This window comes from Glycine max, chromosome 7 (assembly GCF_000004515.6).
Source record: "Glycine max cultivar Williams 82 chromosome 7, Glycine_max_v4.0, whole genome shotgun sequence".
Lineage (NCBI taxonomy): Eukaryota > Viridiplantae > Streptophyta > Magnoliopsida > Fabales > Fabaceae > Glycine > Glycine max.
In genome coordinates this window covers 36,213,342-36,228,653 of record NC_038243.2, presented here as the reverse complement: position 1 = coordinate 36,228,653, position 15,312 = coordinate 36,213,342, and the positions used below count along the sequence as shown (strand labels likewise).

The window sequence follows — 15,312 nt, the reverse complement described above, 5'->3', positions numbered from 1 at the left end:
ATTTTTTCTTATACGTAGAAATTAAATATTAGTATTAGAAAGTTTATACTTTATAATAATTCACGTACCATACCTAATTAATTGATCTATACTCAACTAATTGAATTAAATCTTTTCTATATTTAAAATATGTTTTAAAACATTATAGTAATTACTTCAATTTGTTAAAAAATAAAATAAAAAAATCAAAATAATTTACTGATTGAAGTAGTAACTTTTAAAAAATTGCATCTTACTTGAGTGATGAATGTGTTTGCTAGCTGATTTCTTAACTATTTGCCCCTTTTTCTTTTCCCTATACACGTTGTTGGCCTTTGTTAAACATTCAAAGTCCAGAGGATTTGATCTAGTTAACTACTGTTGACCATGGACTTTCCCTTCTTTCTTTACTCTGTTCTATACAATTTAAAGCCGTGGTAATGATAATAGTTGACTGTTGACCTTGTCATAATATGACCAAACAACGCTTATAATTTATTTTTATATATGCACTTATATTTCTCTGAACTCATATATAAATAAAAAATAATTAATTTTATATTAATTACAAAATTTAATTGATATTAATTATTTAATTTTTCTAATCTCAAATAAAGAATTAGATTATTTTTAAATTATCTTTCATTAAAATTTATTATCATAAATAAAAATGAATCATTTAAAAATAAAATTAGATGTAAATAAAAAATGTATTAAGAATAATAACATTAAATATAATAATTATTTAGTTCCAACAAAAAACATCACTTTTATATATATATATATATATATATATATATATATAGTGGGAGTATCACTTAAATAGTTTCATACATATATTATTTGCTTCATTTTATCCCTTTTTATATGATTGTTTTGTATTTTTGTGAGAGGACAAATTAGTACGTGTACGTGTTAGTGTACTTCTTCTTCATTCCTTATATACATTATTATATATATGTGTGTGTGAAAGAGATGACAATTTATTTTTAACTTCAGCAAAATCTTATTAAATCATGTTAACATTCTCATCTTTCAAAAAATTATTTAAAGAAAAATATTAAATATTTTTAGTTCTTTATTCAAGTATTATATAAAACACGTAGCAGGAATAATAGAAGTTCGAGAATCAAACTTAAGCTTTAAAAAGAAAATATATAATTATTATTTTTGGACAAACAAGGTGAAGTAGACATGTTGAATAATAGAATACAGCAATGGGTAGTTTGACTGCGATGTTCAAGGGTCAATATCAAACATTTAAACCAAGAAAAAGAGGTGCTCCATGACGCCACGTAAGAAAGAAACGCCATGCAGGTGGCAACAATTAAAGGAAGGTCAAGATAGTCAACAAATGGCCAATGATTCAAAACCCACGACCACAAGAGAGTACATAGATGAACATGTTAATTTTTTTTTTCAACTACTTAATTAGGACGTTTGATTTTTTGGATGGAACTCTGAAATATATCTACAAACTTTGGTCATTTTGATCTATAATAAGATTAATTCTCGTTTTGAAACTAAATAAATCTTAAAGCTTATCGTTCATCTTTCAAGATATATTATATGAAGATCAAATATAAGTTTTTTCTACAAATTTAGTGCGTGTTGGAATGACCCACAAATTTAGTGTTTGTTATCAACTGCATTAGAGTCACCGAACACCTTAATTGGATTGAAACAAATAAAAAAATAATACTAATAATAAAAAAAAACATGTATTTATTAGAAAAAGAAGGGTATTTTTGTAAGTAAAAGTTCACTTCAGCTTCTATATAAGGGACCAAAAAACTCTACGAATTACAACCACGATAAGCCTTGTGTTGTGTGTGTGCTTGCTTGTGTCCATTTTGGTGGCTGAAGAGAGAAAAGAAAGGCAAAGATGGGTATGCGAGTGGTGGTGATCACAAGAAGGGATTTAATCAACGACAATTATTTGTCCAACAGGAACATCGCTGGCCGTTTGATTCCCAAGAGGGGCCAAGTGAAGTTGGGAATTGTGGTGGGCTTGTTTCATAGAGTCTCCTCCGTCTTCTCCTCCATCACTACACGATGTGTTCATTTGTCTTGATTTTTAAGTTTCTTCAACAATTTTTGTTATCATTATGGAGGAATTGTTGTTGGAGACCCTGAAAGAAAGGATCATCAACAACTCAAGGGGAGGAGGAGTTTCTGTCTGAAGATTGAACTCCTTTTGTTTTGTGAATTACTAAAACAATTGTACATATCTCATAACTAGTTTATTTGTTGATTAATGCTATATAGATAATTTGTGTTAGTTTCTTTCTGAATATCATCCAACCAATAATTTATTGTTCTAAATTATACTCAAGGGTTATTTTGTAATCGAGTAAGGTTTATTCTAACACGAGAAACGTTTTGACCCCAATTCTAGGCCAAACAACCATTTATGGCAATTGAAACTAAAATTTGCTAATCGTGCCACAAACTTTTTCTATATCTGTTCTGATTTTTACCACAAACTAATTCAAACACAGTGAGTCTCCGATCTCCAACTCAATGTGTAACCAATTGCATTGGCAATGAAAGTGAGACTACGTTCATCATAATTAATTGCATTCCCTTATATCATGATGAGCATCAAATAACCACTTAAAAAAAAACCTCATTTACTCTGTTGTCACTACTCCTAAGATCTAAAATCACTAAGAAACCCCAAATCATAGTGCTATTTCATTTGTGACCATCACCATCCATCCATAGTATCTTAACTACAATAAAATCTTGTATCATTACATAAATCTTATGAATTTCAATGAAGGATTTTATTACTAAACTAAAAGCAATAAAACATTAAAATTGCCCACTTGTATTCATGAATTAAATTAATGATTTTTAAGGGTTTAATTTTTTATTTTTGGAGAAGTATTTGCGGGTGTACTTCGATGGGCAATTTTTAGTTTTAACTTAAACAAAAATTATTTTTGGCAGTTACTTTTTTTATTTAATAAATCGTATTTTTTTTTTTGCATTGAATATTTAATTTAATTTTAAATTTAAATATTGAATTTGAAATCTTGACACATTAGTTTATTTTGGTCAAAGTAGCTTATAAGCTGGTAAAAAGATATTTCTTTTTTTTTTGTTCTAAAAAGAGGACATCATTCCTTCTTTTTTTAAAAAAAAAATAAAGATATTTTTCCTTTTTTAGATAAATTAAATCTTGACACATTAGTTTATCATAATCTTAATTGATCTTAAATTGAATTAAAATTTAAATTTTGATGTACTATAGCAATAAACATTTATGTTTTAATTTAAATAATTTATTTTTATGTATTGTTAGTGTAATAAATTACCTACATGCTGTTGACTTAGACAAGTTAAACCTACTCACAAATTTTAATTTAATCATAATTTTATAACTCCGTTTCTCCTTTCTTTTTTTCTATTTCGATTTGTCAATTGTCATCACATTAGATGTCACACCTGATATTTTTTTCTCTATATATTTCTTTCTTCTCTCAATCTCTCTTATCTCTCCACCCAAGGTGGACGTTTATTATTATTCATAAAAGTTGGGTGAAATTTTTTTGTTGAACTAATTGTATGAACTCTGAGCGTTTGTTTGATTGGATGAAAATAGGATGGAGAGAGTAGAAATATAGCTAATGGAAATAATGTTGGCTTTGATATCAGGGAAATAGTGTGGAGTAGTCCAATAATAACTTGTCATTCTATTTCTCAATTATTTCCGTTCACTTCTTTATTTTCTTTTCTTAACTTTTCACATTTTTCTCCAACTAAACTCCTAATATTTCCTCTTTAATTTTTCTACTTATTTTCATTCATTCTATTTCTTTTCATCTTCTTAAACGTACCCTAAAGAAGGCACAGCAATATGCTTAATAACCCAAAAGTACTTTTATATACAGTAGGAAGACGAAACCAGAGAAGATTTAACTCATGGCTTTTAACTGTTCAAACAAAAGCCTTATAGTAAAAATAAAAACACCTTCAACCATTTGGGTTCTTGTTTTCACCTTTAGTTTGCAATTTCTTCCCATCCTTTGTAAAAAAAATTGTGAGGTTATCGGTAAGTCCCTTACAATGAATTCCGAAAGACATTTTTTTCTGTTGAGAGCTCAAAATATGAAGAATAAATTGTCGTAAAATATTTTAACCATGCAACTCATTTTTTTTATCTGTTATTATACAAATTCTCAGCGAATAGAAAGATTAAAAGAATGCAACGGCCAACAACTTAGCCAAAATAATGAGGCAAAAAGATTGACTGGTTTTGCTGCTTCTTTAATGAATGAAAATTTCAACCTATCCTGCTGTTGTCTCTGCCGAAGACTAATGTGGTGGCCCAGTTCACTGCCACGTAAAACCTGTTCCTCCAGCTAAGGACACGTGTAAGATATGCAGAGCGCCATATCATCCAGCTAACAAAACCAGCAAGTGACAACCCCTTTGAATCCTAAAAGTCATATATGTAGCACAAAATCATAAGCTGTTATTTTTGCTTTCCTTAATTTTTTTTTTCTTATATATGATTAAAAAAAATGACGGTTTTGATTTCCTTATATAATAAAAAAACTAACATTTAGATATAAATTAACATTACCTGCCAATTAAAAAAAAAAAAAACCTTGAAAGCTTAGTAAAGGTTAAAGATAGAATTAGAAACATTCCAATGTTGTACCTTTGACTGTCGTAGATCAACCAGTGCTTTGTAGCCACCTACTGATGCCATACTCCCAAGATGCCTATACACAAAAGGCTCTCCAAATGGCATGCCTTTTGCAGAATAAGCCTTGCCTCCATTCTGATTCCCTATTTCGTTGAACAATTCCACAAGAAACTTTCCCTGCCTTTCAGCAACCTGTAATAAACCAAATACATTGGTAAGTTCATGGGACATGAACAGCTCTTGATGCTAGTTTCTTCAGCACAGAGTGGAATATACTTTATGGAAATGTATTGTGACTAGAATACCTAGTTGCTGGTAATTACTATTTTTTATGTGCACAATGCCACATGAACAATTTAACACTAAAATAGCAATAGATATTCTGTGTGTGTTGGGGAATCAGATGAAACCAATGCCAAAAGACTTTCACATGAAAGCTACAACATAGTTGCTTTGGAAAGTGTGATTTTTCCGTTCAACGTGGTTCCAAAGGGTATCCAAACACACCCATAGTAGGCCTCCTGAGCAGCTACCAAGAGGGCACTCAGGAAGAGGTTTATATCATTCCATGCTCGGGAGTAAACATAAATAGATGTCAACTGCAATTGGCAAGTACATCCACTGTACCCTCTTTGGGATTTTTCTCATTGGATACAAGTACATTATAGATCAGCAAAGGTTTAACTTTATTTGGTTGTTTTCTTGATCACTTTATCGATATCATTTAGCAGAAACGAAATAGGTAAAGGCTAACCTGAGCTAGAGCTGGAAGCACAGGTCTTCCAGTGTGTTCAAGAAAACCAGCACAATCTCCAAGGGCAAAGACATCTTCCACCGAGGGAACACGCAGCCAATCATCTACACCAATTCTGTATCAATCAACAACATCAATTAAATGGAGATCACAATTGAGCAACAATGCTTTTTATTTTTAGGCAGCACACATACCTTCCACCTTGAGATTTAGGAAGATCTAGTGTTTTCACAAACTGAGAAGCACCAACCCCTGTGGACCAAACCAAGAGGCCATAAGGAACTTCTGTTCCATCACTCAGAATTATCTTTTTGGGATGCACCTCCTTCACTACACCTCGCATAAGACGGACCCCGGACTGATACAACAAACATTGAATGTATAAGGCTTAAACTTGAAAGTTGAAACCATGAGCTAGTTGCTAATCTAGACAGATTAAAATATATGATCAAAACTCAAGGTTTACCTTTGTTAAGTGCTTTGTTGCATATTGCCGTAGGCTAACATCAAAGGATGACAGTATCTCGTTTGCCTAATCATAAAAAGTCATCATAATGGTTAAGTATACCAATTTTAACCTCAACTCACACAATAGGCTTTCCTATATGGAAGTGAATTCAGCCAGGTCCTAGGTACCTCAATGAGTGTTACGTGAATGTAATCTTTGACATGAGTATAGCGCTCATGAACATCTCTCATGATGAAATCACTCAATTCACCACTAAATTCCACTCCTGTAGGGCCACCTCCAATAACTACACAGTGCAGAAGGCATTTCTTTTCTTCTTCTGATATGCCTGTTACATGAAAACGTTCTTAGCATATAGGATTTAGCAAGAAAATGACAACTGCAGAGTTATTAATACAAACAAAGTGAAACAATTGAAAATATAATGCTGTATAACAACTTTTAATGGCTCCTGCCGAAGAATAATACTAAAAGAAAAAGAAAGCTTAAAAGTGAATTAGAGGAGAAAATAAAGAGAAAACGGAACAGAATATGTGAATGACATATAGATGTGTTGCATTACCGTTTACAAAATTCTGTCAAAATGCAAAACTCCAATGAGAATACTTAAAAATAAACTATGATGGATATGAAATACCCACCTGGGTTTTCAGAAAGCATCAGATTAAGGAGAAGTCTCTTCCTTATTTCTTGAGCATGGTTCACTTCACGAAGAAAAAAAGCATTTTCCTTTACTCCCTTGATGCCAAAAGTTAAAGGCTCAGATCCTGTTGCAATTACAAGCTTGTCATAAGCGACTTTGAATTGGTAAGGCTCTTGAGGCAATCCACCATTGTTAACTGCCTCACAATAGATCTGTTGACATGAAATAAAAATGAGTAGGCATTTCACTAGAAAAACTTCTGCATTCTATAGAAAAACTTGGTACAAACATAGGTTTATATATCTCACATTGAGCATTCCATGACTACATGAATGTCCAAAGAATGTAAAGAAAACATAGGCCAAAGGGTGTATATCATTTCACTCACTTCATGTTTGCCTGTGTCAATGCCAGTGCAAGAAGCTAGAAAGAAGTAGGAGTTAGGGTCCCTTGCTAATGCATCCTGTATTCTGGATACAGGCTCAGTAACAGTTCTGAATTCCAGGGTTCCAACACACGTTGAAGCAAGCAAAGGAGTAAAGACCATGTGATTCCTTGGTGATATGCACACAACATCATAAATTTTGGTGTCTATCCCTTTGAGGAACCGACACGCAGCCCAACCCGTACCAAGAACAACCACCCTAGGCTTTTCACCTGGCTTTGTTGCCTCTAGTCCAGCATATCTTTGCCGATCATTCTCAAACTCATACTCAGATTCCTCTATAACCGTCTGTGTGCTAGCAGAAGGAAACTGATGGTGTGGCGTTCCTGATATTCCCCTCATTGAAAAGTTCATGTAGTTCTGTTCCTTAATTCTTGGAGCATATGAAAACTTTCCATCTGATTCAAAATTTGCATGGGAAGGTATGTTGCATCTGCTTGTGTATCCTCCTACATTGAACGTATCCTTCTCATGAGCATAACTGCCAAAAGCACCTCCTGATCTTCTCAGGTTGGCCCTAGCAATCCTTGCCAATGCCATTGTTAGAGAACAAGTCTTCTACACTTCCTAAACCTTCTGAAAAGATCAAAGTTCAGAGGTTTTAGTGTTTCCAAGTTTGAACAGCAATCAGGGGAAGGATGAAATGTTTTACAAGAAATAACAAGTTATATATACAAATTACGTGCTTCAGAGCATGAGCAGAGACAAAAGGGAGTTGAGGGTTGCAAAGAAACCACAGTTTGACAAGTTGGCAACCATCAATTCCAAGAATATTGGACAACAAAAACAAAAGTTAATGTAGCCTTTCTCATCAGCCATTGGCAGTTACAAAGAGCTCCATAAAGTTAAGAAACTCCCAAAATTGTTGCTGATTTTACATTAATTTCTTTACGCTAGTAACTGGCACATGGAATTTGACATTGACAGACATATGGAATATGATGGACACTAAAAACACGTCAAGATTTACTTTTTGATGATGCCATCAAACACATTTTCTGCAGAAAATGATCTTATTGAACAAAACACTAAGCGAGTTAGAATGTCATATAGATCCTAGAGGCTATGCTGTGAGTGATCATCATAAGCCAGACAACCATGGTTTTCCACTCTTGTAAGCTTATTCCACCCTTTTCTTTTAGAAAAAAAACTCTTACTGCCTGCAGATGACGGAGATTAAGATTGAAAGAATTTGTTGAAACTCTTTTCATGTGAGATTTGAATTCATCAAATGAGTTTGCATTGAAAATAAAGAGAAAAAAAATAAAAAAGAGTTTGCATTGACGAATCAATGCAAATTGATACTTGCCTACTAACAAAACAAAGGCATAGAAAGATCAACAATTTGGTTTGTCATGGCGACAACCCCGTAAAGTAACATCAATGCTCAAAGTCACAAGAAAAGCATGAACAAGGAAATAGAAATAGAAAGAGAAAAAAAAACACATTAGCAGAAACAGCAGCATCTTTCCATAATGATCAGTTTAATACTATGCAATTAAGCTTAAGAACCAAAAAATGATGAACACTTGAAGAAAATCAATATAACATGAGCAAATGAAAATAAAAAGCTAAGAATATTCATGATCCATGCTGTTTAAGAAAAGTAACCTTTGGTTTGGTAATGAAGTTGCTGGAGGCGAAGATTTAAGAATTTTTTTTCACGCTTTGTTGTTGTGTGCAAAATCTCGTATTTAGGTTGTCAGGGTTAAATATGGTACGTGTAGGCAACTTAGTAGTGTAAAGTTTATTAATACCCCATTCGCATGTGACACAGCACGCCGACTTGTGCCCCCAAGAAATTAGGGTACAATTGAGATTCTAGAAGGTCTTAAATCTATTTTTTTAACAAAGTGGTAAATGAAATAATAAATAATTCCAAGTAGAAAAGTGCCAAGGTTCTAGGAAGGGAAACAAGCACATTTTTTTTTTTTTCCTTATTCCTCCAAAAGGGAAGGGAGCGAATGAAACGGCGACGTTAAGTTATGTATGAAGAGAAATAAGACTTTTGCTCATTCCATCTTTGACCATAATGCCATAATTAATTACTAGAAACTTCCATTTCAATGTGTATTAGTAAAGTGGTCAAAGAAGGTGCAACAAATCTGTGGTGTTGAACTTTCATCAACGGTTGATAATGATTTATTCCTCACTGGGCCCCACATACTAGTAGTACTTCGATAGTTTTGGAGGTTCCGTGTCAAATGCAACGATTTCAGCTCTCAAGTCTCTATCTTCCCAAGCTCCTGTTATTGCGGAATCACTTTCCAAAATGTGTGCAGGCGTCAATTGGGCTTTTAGGCCCAAGGATTATTGCAAAGAAAAAAAAAACTTCTAAAGTAGTTGTTATTAAAATAATCTCATTTTTATAATTAAAATTTAAATAAAAACACTCAAATTCTCTTTTTATTGTGTATCGCACTGGTAAAAAAAACTAGTATGTATGTTAACTGGTAAGTGTATTTTACAAAAAAAAAAGACATTTTTGGAAAACAAACTGAAAAGAAAGATGTGTAAACAAAGAGGAAGAGTGAAGATAACAACACTACAATAAATTTATTTCTACATCCCCTGCCTTTTCTAATTTATTTATAAGAATGCCCTTAATTTTTGAAAACTAAATTTTATAAATTATTTTTAGTAATTGTTACAAGTTCTAGAATTTACTTTCTGAAATTTATTTTACTTTCAAAACTTCTTTTTTTTTCTTACATTCTACAAATTGAGTTTCGGGAATTCCCTCAGATCGGATCCAAGGAAGGTAAACTTCATACTCACATCTTTCTCTTTCAATTCTACTACTTGAGGGACCAATTATTTCTTTTACAAAGGTGTTGCCACTTACTGACTTACATGACGTCTAAGCAAAATTATTTAAACAAATTTATAATTTAGAAAGAAGTAATTATCAACGAGAGAAGTAATAACCAATGCATATTAGGGGAAGGGAAAGTATTAATTGGTCCATTAAGAGGTAATGACCCACGTTAATAAGGTTGTTAAAACAAGATTTCTCACCTCAAAAGGAGCCCCATTGCCAATCACATTCACACCACTTCCAATAGGTACAGAATGGTGGCTTCTATAATGGTCCAAAATTAATCTCACTAATCAATAAAGGGGTGGCAATCGTCTAATGTTGAATAATTTGGTGCATTGCATCGGTCGTCATGCTCGGGTACAGAGAAAAATGAAATACACACTTTTAGATATTATTTGATATAAAAAAAAGGATTCAAAAGAAGAAAAAAAAATGGGATGCATTAGGATCAATAATTCTCTTAAAGTAGATAGTAACACAACACAGGAAAAATTAAATATTCATGTCAGAAAGTAGATTTGAGTTTAACTCAATCCTACAAAACCACTCTGTAAGATGAGGATTGTTCTCCACTTATATCATTTATCTCGACATTATCTTTATTCGATATAGGACTTTAATATGTCTCATTTTTTCTCATGGTTATCCGTCATATGGAATTTTTAACACACCCTTCTATCTAGGTGTGACCACAATTCACTCAAAAGGGGAATCATTCCCTTTGGCCTTTTCATATCAAACAAGGAAAGTCCCTTGAAGCTAAGAAAAGCAAGGAGACACAAAAAACAACACTACCCACAAGAGGAAGAGGATATCTCTAGCTGAAGATTATGGAGTTTCTCTAATATTATGTTTTTAGATGAGAAAATAGGAAATACCTTCCAAAGTGCTTCCTGGTGTAGCATTTCTGTAGGCAAATTTGCATGCTAAGCTAATGTTTCAGAAGCATACCTGAATTGTAAATTGTAACCAATCAAATCATAGATGCAAATTCTTTATATTAGTTGTATGTAAGAAGTATTGTAATTGCTAGTAGTATGCTAATATGTCAAAACAAAGGGAGCCCCTGGCTATCCAAATGTACAAGCAAATGTACATATTAATTAATCAGTATTGTGAATTCATTATTGGTTAGGATAAGTATTTCAACTCTATCAATTCACAATGTTTTCAAGGAGCAAAGTTATGATAATGTGGCACAAGAAATTAATATAAATCTGTTTATATACAAATAAAAATATTGACTACCAAGCAATGGAAAGAGTAACCAATTTAATACTAAGAAACCAATCAGAGTATCAGACAAAACTAGAGAGTAAAATGATAAAAAGGTTGGACAGGAAATGTATCATGCTTATACCGATTTGGACAGGCTGTGTAGTTGTGGGCACAATATTCCCAAATTGATACATCATTTGGCCAATTATACTGCAGATAGTGAGTAAAAATCAGCAGTCAGCCTCTTGGCCTATAAATATCTATATTACAAGTCCAAGCAAGCAATAACCATGATGACAAAAGAAAAAACTTCATTTTCTCTATGCTGGGTATCTTTGTCATTTGAATAAATGGATTAAAAAATAGGGAAAAATAAAACTCACTGTAATATTCCTTTGAATGGCTTGTATCATAATAGAAAGATCAGAATCATAGAATGTTTTTAGAGCAGACTGAATAATCAAGTCATCCCACACCTGGACCAAAAATCCAAATCACTGAATTTAGTCTATTTATTGCATTATTGACAGAGACAGATTGCATGGGCATTATGGCCAACATATGAAAACCAAAGAAATATGTAGAAAATGTTAGTGACAACATAAATAAGAAGCAATATCAAAAGTGGGTGCATCTTGTACCTACAGTATGTGAGAACACAATAAGGTTTCTTTAAATTTGGCACCAAATGCTAAGTGTAGGAAATAGAAATCAGTGCAAACTGCAAAAGCATAAATGGAAATAGAGTTGAAATTGAAATTAAAATTCATTCCCTTGTTTTTAAAAATGGATAGAGATCCTGAATCTTTTCCTTGCCCATATGACCTGTTTCTCCCAATCATAATCAAGAAAGCAATAGCATATGAAATCAATAATCATTAATCATATGGAGTTAATATAGGTAAAAAAAATTCTTAGAAACTATGAATCTTTGATAAAGACCATTAAAAAAAAAAAAACAGACATTCTCAGTCAATCACAAACACTGGGAGAAAATGCCTAATACAATTTAGTTACAGAAGGCAACCAGCCTGCATCATGTCACCAACTAGCATAGAATCTGATTCTAGACACCTACATAATGAAGATTTGTTTTCCTTCAGTACCAACGAACTGTTATTGTGTTTCCATCTAGGGCTCCAGTGAAAACAACATGCAGGGGCTGCAAAAGAAAATGGGAATAAAAAACAATTCCTTTATAGCACAAGTTTGGAGAAGAAAAACACATATTGAACCATGTAACTGTAATTTTCACGTAGTACATAGGGAACAATATCATGACTTATTCGCACCAATTCTTGTTTTAAAGTTTCAAGTTCTCATTTCCCAACTTATCTACCCACAGGTAAACTCAAACTCTAGTTTGCTACTCATGCAAATCAAGGATAAAAGATATGAAAATCATATTTACTTTATAAACCAATAATAACTTCTGTTTTTTATAAGATCTTAAATAGGAACTAGGACGAGCAAACCTGATGAATATCCCCAACAAAATGTGACAAGAACATAAGTGCCTCTGCCAAATTATCTGTAATTGATAAAGGCAGAATCAGAAGAGTAAATTAAAGGAACTATCTTCGTATGTGACAAACAAATTAAGAATATCCTCTGTGAATGCATACAGTTAAATTCAGATGAAGTGCTTGCATCAGCTGATTTAAGTTGCATTGTATAGTTGTATATTGCTCCACTAACACACCTATGTTTATGTCTGTAAGAATCATGACAGTCTCCTACAAGAATCATGAAAAAAACACATCAGAGTAATTTGCAAAGTGTGTGGCCATTGAACTGTCTAAGGCCTTGTTTGGAAAATTTCTCAATAAGCATTTATAGGAGAAGAAAGTAAGAAAGTAAAATGAATTAAATTTTTCCCACAAGTTAAAATCAACTTATGCACTTCAACTTTTTTAAGAGCTCTCTCATTTAACTTTTCCAAAAACTGATTTTAACTTATGCACAAGCTAATTTTAACTTAAAAGAAGTTTAATTCATTTTACCTTCTTATTTTCTTCTCATAAACTGTCATTGATAAGTTTATCCAAACAAGACCTGAATACACGACAATTTCATCGAGGCCAATATACCAAACAACCGAACAAACTTACTGAAGTATTCATAGTTACACTTGAAATCCGGCGTGTCAGCATAATGTAAAGCGCTACACCAACGATAGCGGTAAGTATGGCCAACCTCATCAGCCCAAGAGCAAACCGCAGCAAGATCACCTTGAGCAGAATCTGGAAGCATTTGTGATCAGAGACTTTTCACACTAGTGAGTCAAAGAGAACTTTATGATTAGGGTGTTTGTTAATGCCTTATCAAAAGTGATGAATTGTTTGTCAATGGCTTTGAACAAGTTTAAGACTTTTTCATGCTAATTGACAAAACCACGTATTGAAATTGAGATTTTAATCTTAATGAACATGTTGAACCAATCAGATCACTCCCACCACTCATATATGACAACAATTAATATTGGGTTACTTCCACAAGTAATTGTAGGTGATTCATCTTTCTGATTAGTATAATCTATGGCCATCTACCCCAAATGTGGCAGGATCATCTCCTTCCATATATTATAATTATCTCCTCTAAGTTTAAGAATGCTACATTGGATATGAAAAAAAGAAAAAACTAACATATTGAGAAAACGTATAAAGATCAAAACCTTGTGTCAAAATTAAGGCGTACTAATCAAAATTATTTGTTTAACCAATGTAAACATGCCCGGAAAAAATTTGCAACATAAAAATGGTTTGTGAGCTAAGTTTTTTCTAAATCAAGTAAATCATTTTATTATTTTTTAAGCATTCTATATACTTGTCGTATTAATATGTTGATATCATCACTTTTATTCACACGCATTTACTCTTTCTCGTTAAGATGTGATTTAAATAATCCATTATCACGATATTTCATAAAATTATAACTTTGAGATAGGTAGACAAACAAAAAATATATCACAACTCCCATAAAATTTAATAACAAAACTAAGGAGAGTCCTGAAAGATATGAAATATTAAGAATCTTCTTGTTATTCCATTGTTATCAACTTCTTTGAATGTTCTAATTTTCATGATTTATAACTTTGCACAAAAATATAAAAACTATAGTCTCTCTCTCTCTGTATTGCAACTTCTCTAGTCTATTTTTGAAGAAGACAGAGATTGACAATCTTTTTAGATATATAAAAAAATAGTGTTTTTTTTTAATATTAATGCTGCTGCTAAAACGTCTAGGTTTAGTGAATCACAAAAGGAAGACCATGAACAAAAATTAGCTCACATGTGCATAAAAAAAATAGCTCACACTAAAGTATGATGTGAGTTTAATGTCTTAATTATAACCTACAAATCCAAATAGATGAAGTTGGCAATGTCTTGTCACTAAGCAATAATGCACAATAATATTAATCTTAATAGTGTAATCATCAAAGTGTTGGGGGGAAATCTACGATTGAATTGTTGATTTTTTTGTTAAGGAGGTCCCAAATTCCTATTCATTGAAAATAAGCCAGGTGTGATTCATGCTAGTGTAGCCGTGTAGGGTATAAGATACCTATAATGTGAACATGCAAGACAAAAAGTAAGGGTTATAATATTAGTATAATAATCTTTTATAATTTATTTTTCGTCACATTTAATTTATTTCAAATTTGTCTCTCTAATGTATAAAAAAAGTACAAAATTAATGTATAACTATAATGTCAAAAAATAATAATTTAGTTGCAATAGTTAGGTCCGGTTAGGTTGAAAATTTGAAAAGAGAAAATTGGTGATTTCATGGGGATGTTCAATAACGTGTTCCAACAAGAATATGTCCAATAGTCAAATACCGAACAAAAAAAATTATATTTTAGGTAATTATATTATTTTTTAAAGGAAGGACTAAAAATATTATTTATCACAAACAAATTACATATAACAATATTTATGTTTAATTGTACGTTGAACTCATAGTCGCACAAATTTCAAGATGAATCCAACTATCCATTGCAAAGATACAAACTAAATGAAAGGGGCTGGATTTTTTGCTAGCAAATGTTCGCAAACTCAAACAGTTACACAAATATATCATGTGCCTGTAAGATTTTTTAATGTTTCGTTAGATTCTTTGATTAAATAACAAGTACTGAAACTGTCACCAACATAGATGTTATATTTTGAGACTAAAATTATTAATAGAAGAAAAATATAATTTTGTGTCAAGATCAGATTTTATTTCACAAAAGAATGAGTTTCTTGTATGAACAAGAATAAGTAAAATGCAAAAAAATGAACTAAAACTGCACAAAACTCACAGTAATCACTTTTATTC

General features: G+C 32.0%; 1 protein-coding gene and 1 pseudogene across 5 annotated transcripts; both read right to left on the bottom strand.

Moving 5' to 3' along the window:
* Positions 1-3,727: 3,727 nt before the first annotated feature.
* On the bottom strand, positions 3,728-11,198 carry LOC100814927 (internal alternative NAD(P)H-ubiquinone oxidoreductase A2, mitochondrial). 5 transcript variants are annotated; one of them, XM_041017342.1, is made up of 10 exons: positions 11,132-11,198; positions 10,650-10,722; positions 6,894-7,526; positions 6,504-6,717; positions 6,030-6,190; positions 5,860-5,925; positions 5,588-5,751; positions 5,394-5,508; positions 4,652-4,831; positions 3,728-4,426 (listed from the first exon to the last, which is right to left on the bottom strand). In XM_041017342.1, the coding sequence occupies exons 3-10, from the start codon at positions 7,488-7,490 to the stop codon at positions 4,271-4,273; spliced, it is 1,653 nt and encodes a 550-aa protein (XP_040873276.1). In that variant the 5' UTR covers positions 7,491-7,526; positions 10,650-10,722; positions 11,132-11,198; the 3' UTR covers positions 3,728-4,270. The 5 variants fall into 5 exon arrangements, with proteins under 5 accessions (XP_040873276.1, XP_006583797.1, XP_040873275.1 ...); XM_006583734.3 differs by lacking the exons at positions 10,650-10,722; positions 11,132-11,198 and adding an exon at positions 9,969-10,107; XM_041017341.1 differs by lacking the exons at positions 10,650-10,722; positions 11,132-11,198 and adding an exon at positions 9,969-10,100 and having other exon boundaries at positions 6,894-7,523.
* On the bottom strand, positions 10,587-13,242 carry LOC100790452 (endonuclease 4-like; annotated as a pseudogene).
* Positions 13,243-15,312: the final 2,070 nt, after the last annotated feature.

Bases quoted from the DNA above. Each gene is read 5' to 3' on its own strand.
- LOC100814927 (XM_041017342.1), bottom strand. From the start codon at position 7,490: ATGGCATTGGCAAGGATTGCTAGGGCCAACCTGAGAAGATCAGGAGGT. The intron at 5,926-6,029 runs GTACCTAGGACC...TTTTATGATTAG, and splicing joins TTCACGTAACACTCATTGAG to GCAAACGAGATACTGTCATC. The intron at 4,427-4,651 runs GTACAACATTGG...TATGACTTTTAG, and splicing joins TTGATCTACGACAGTCAAAG to GATTCAAAGGGGTTGTCACT.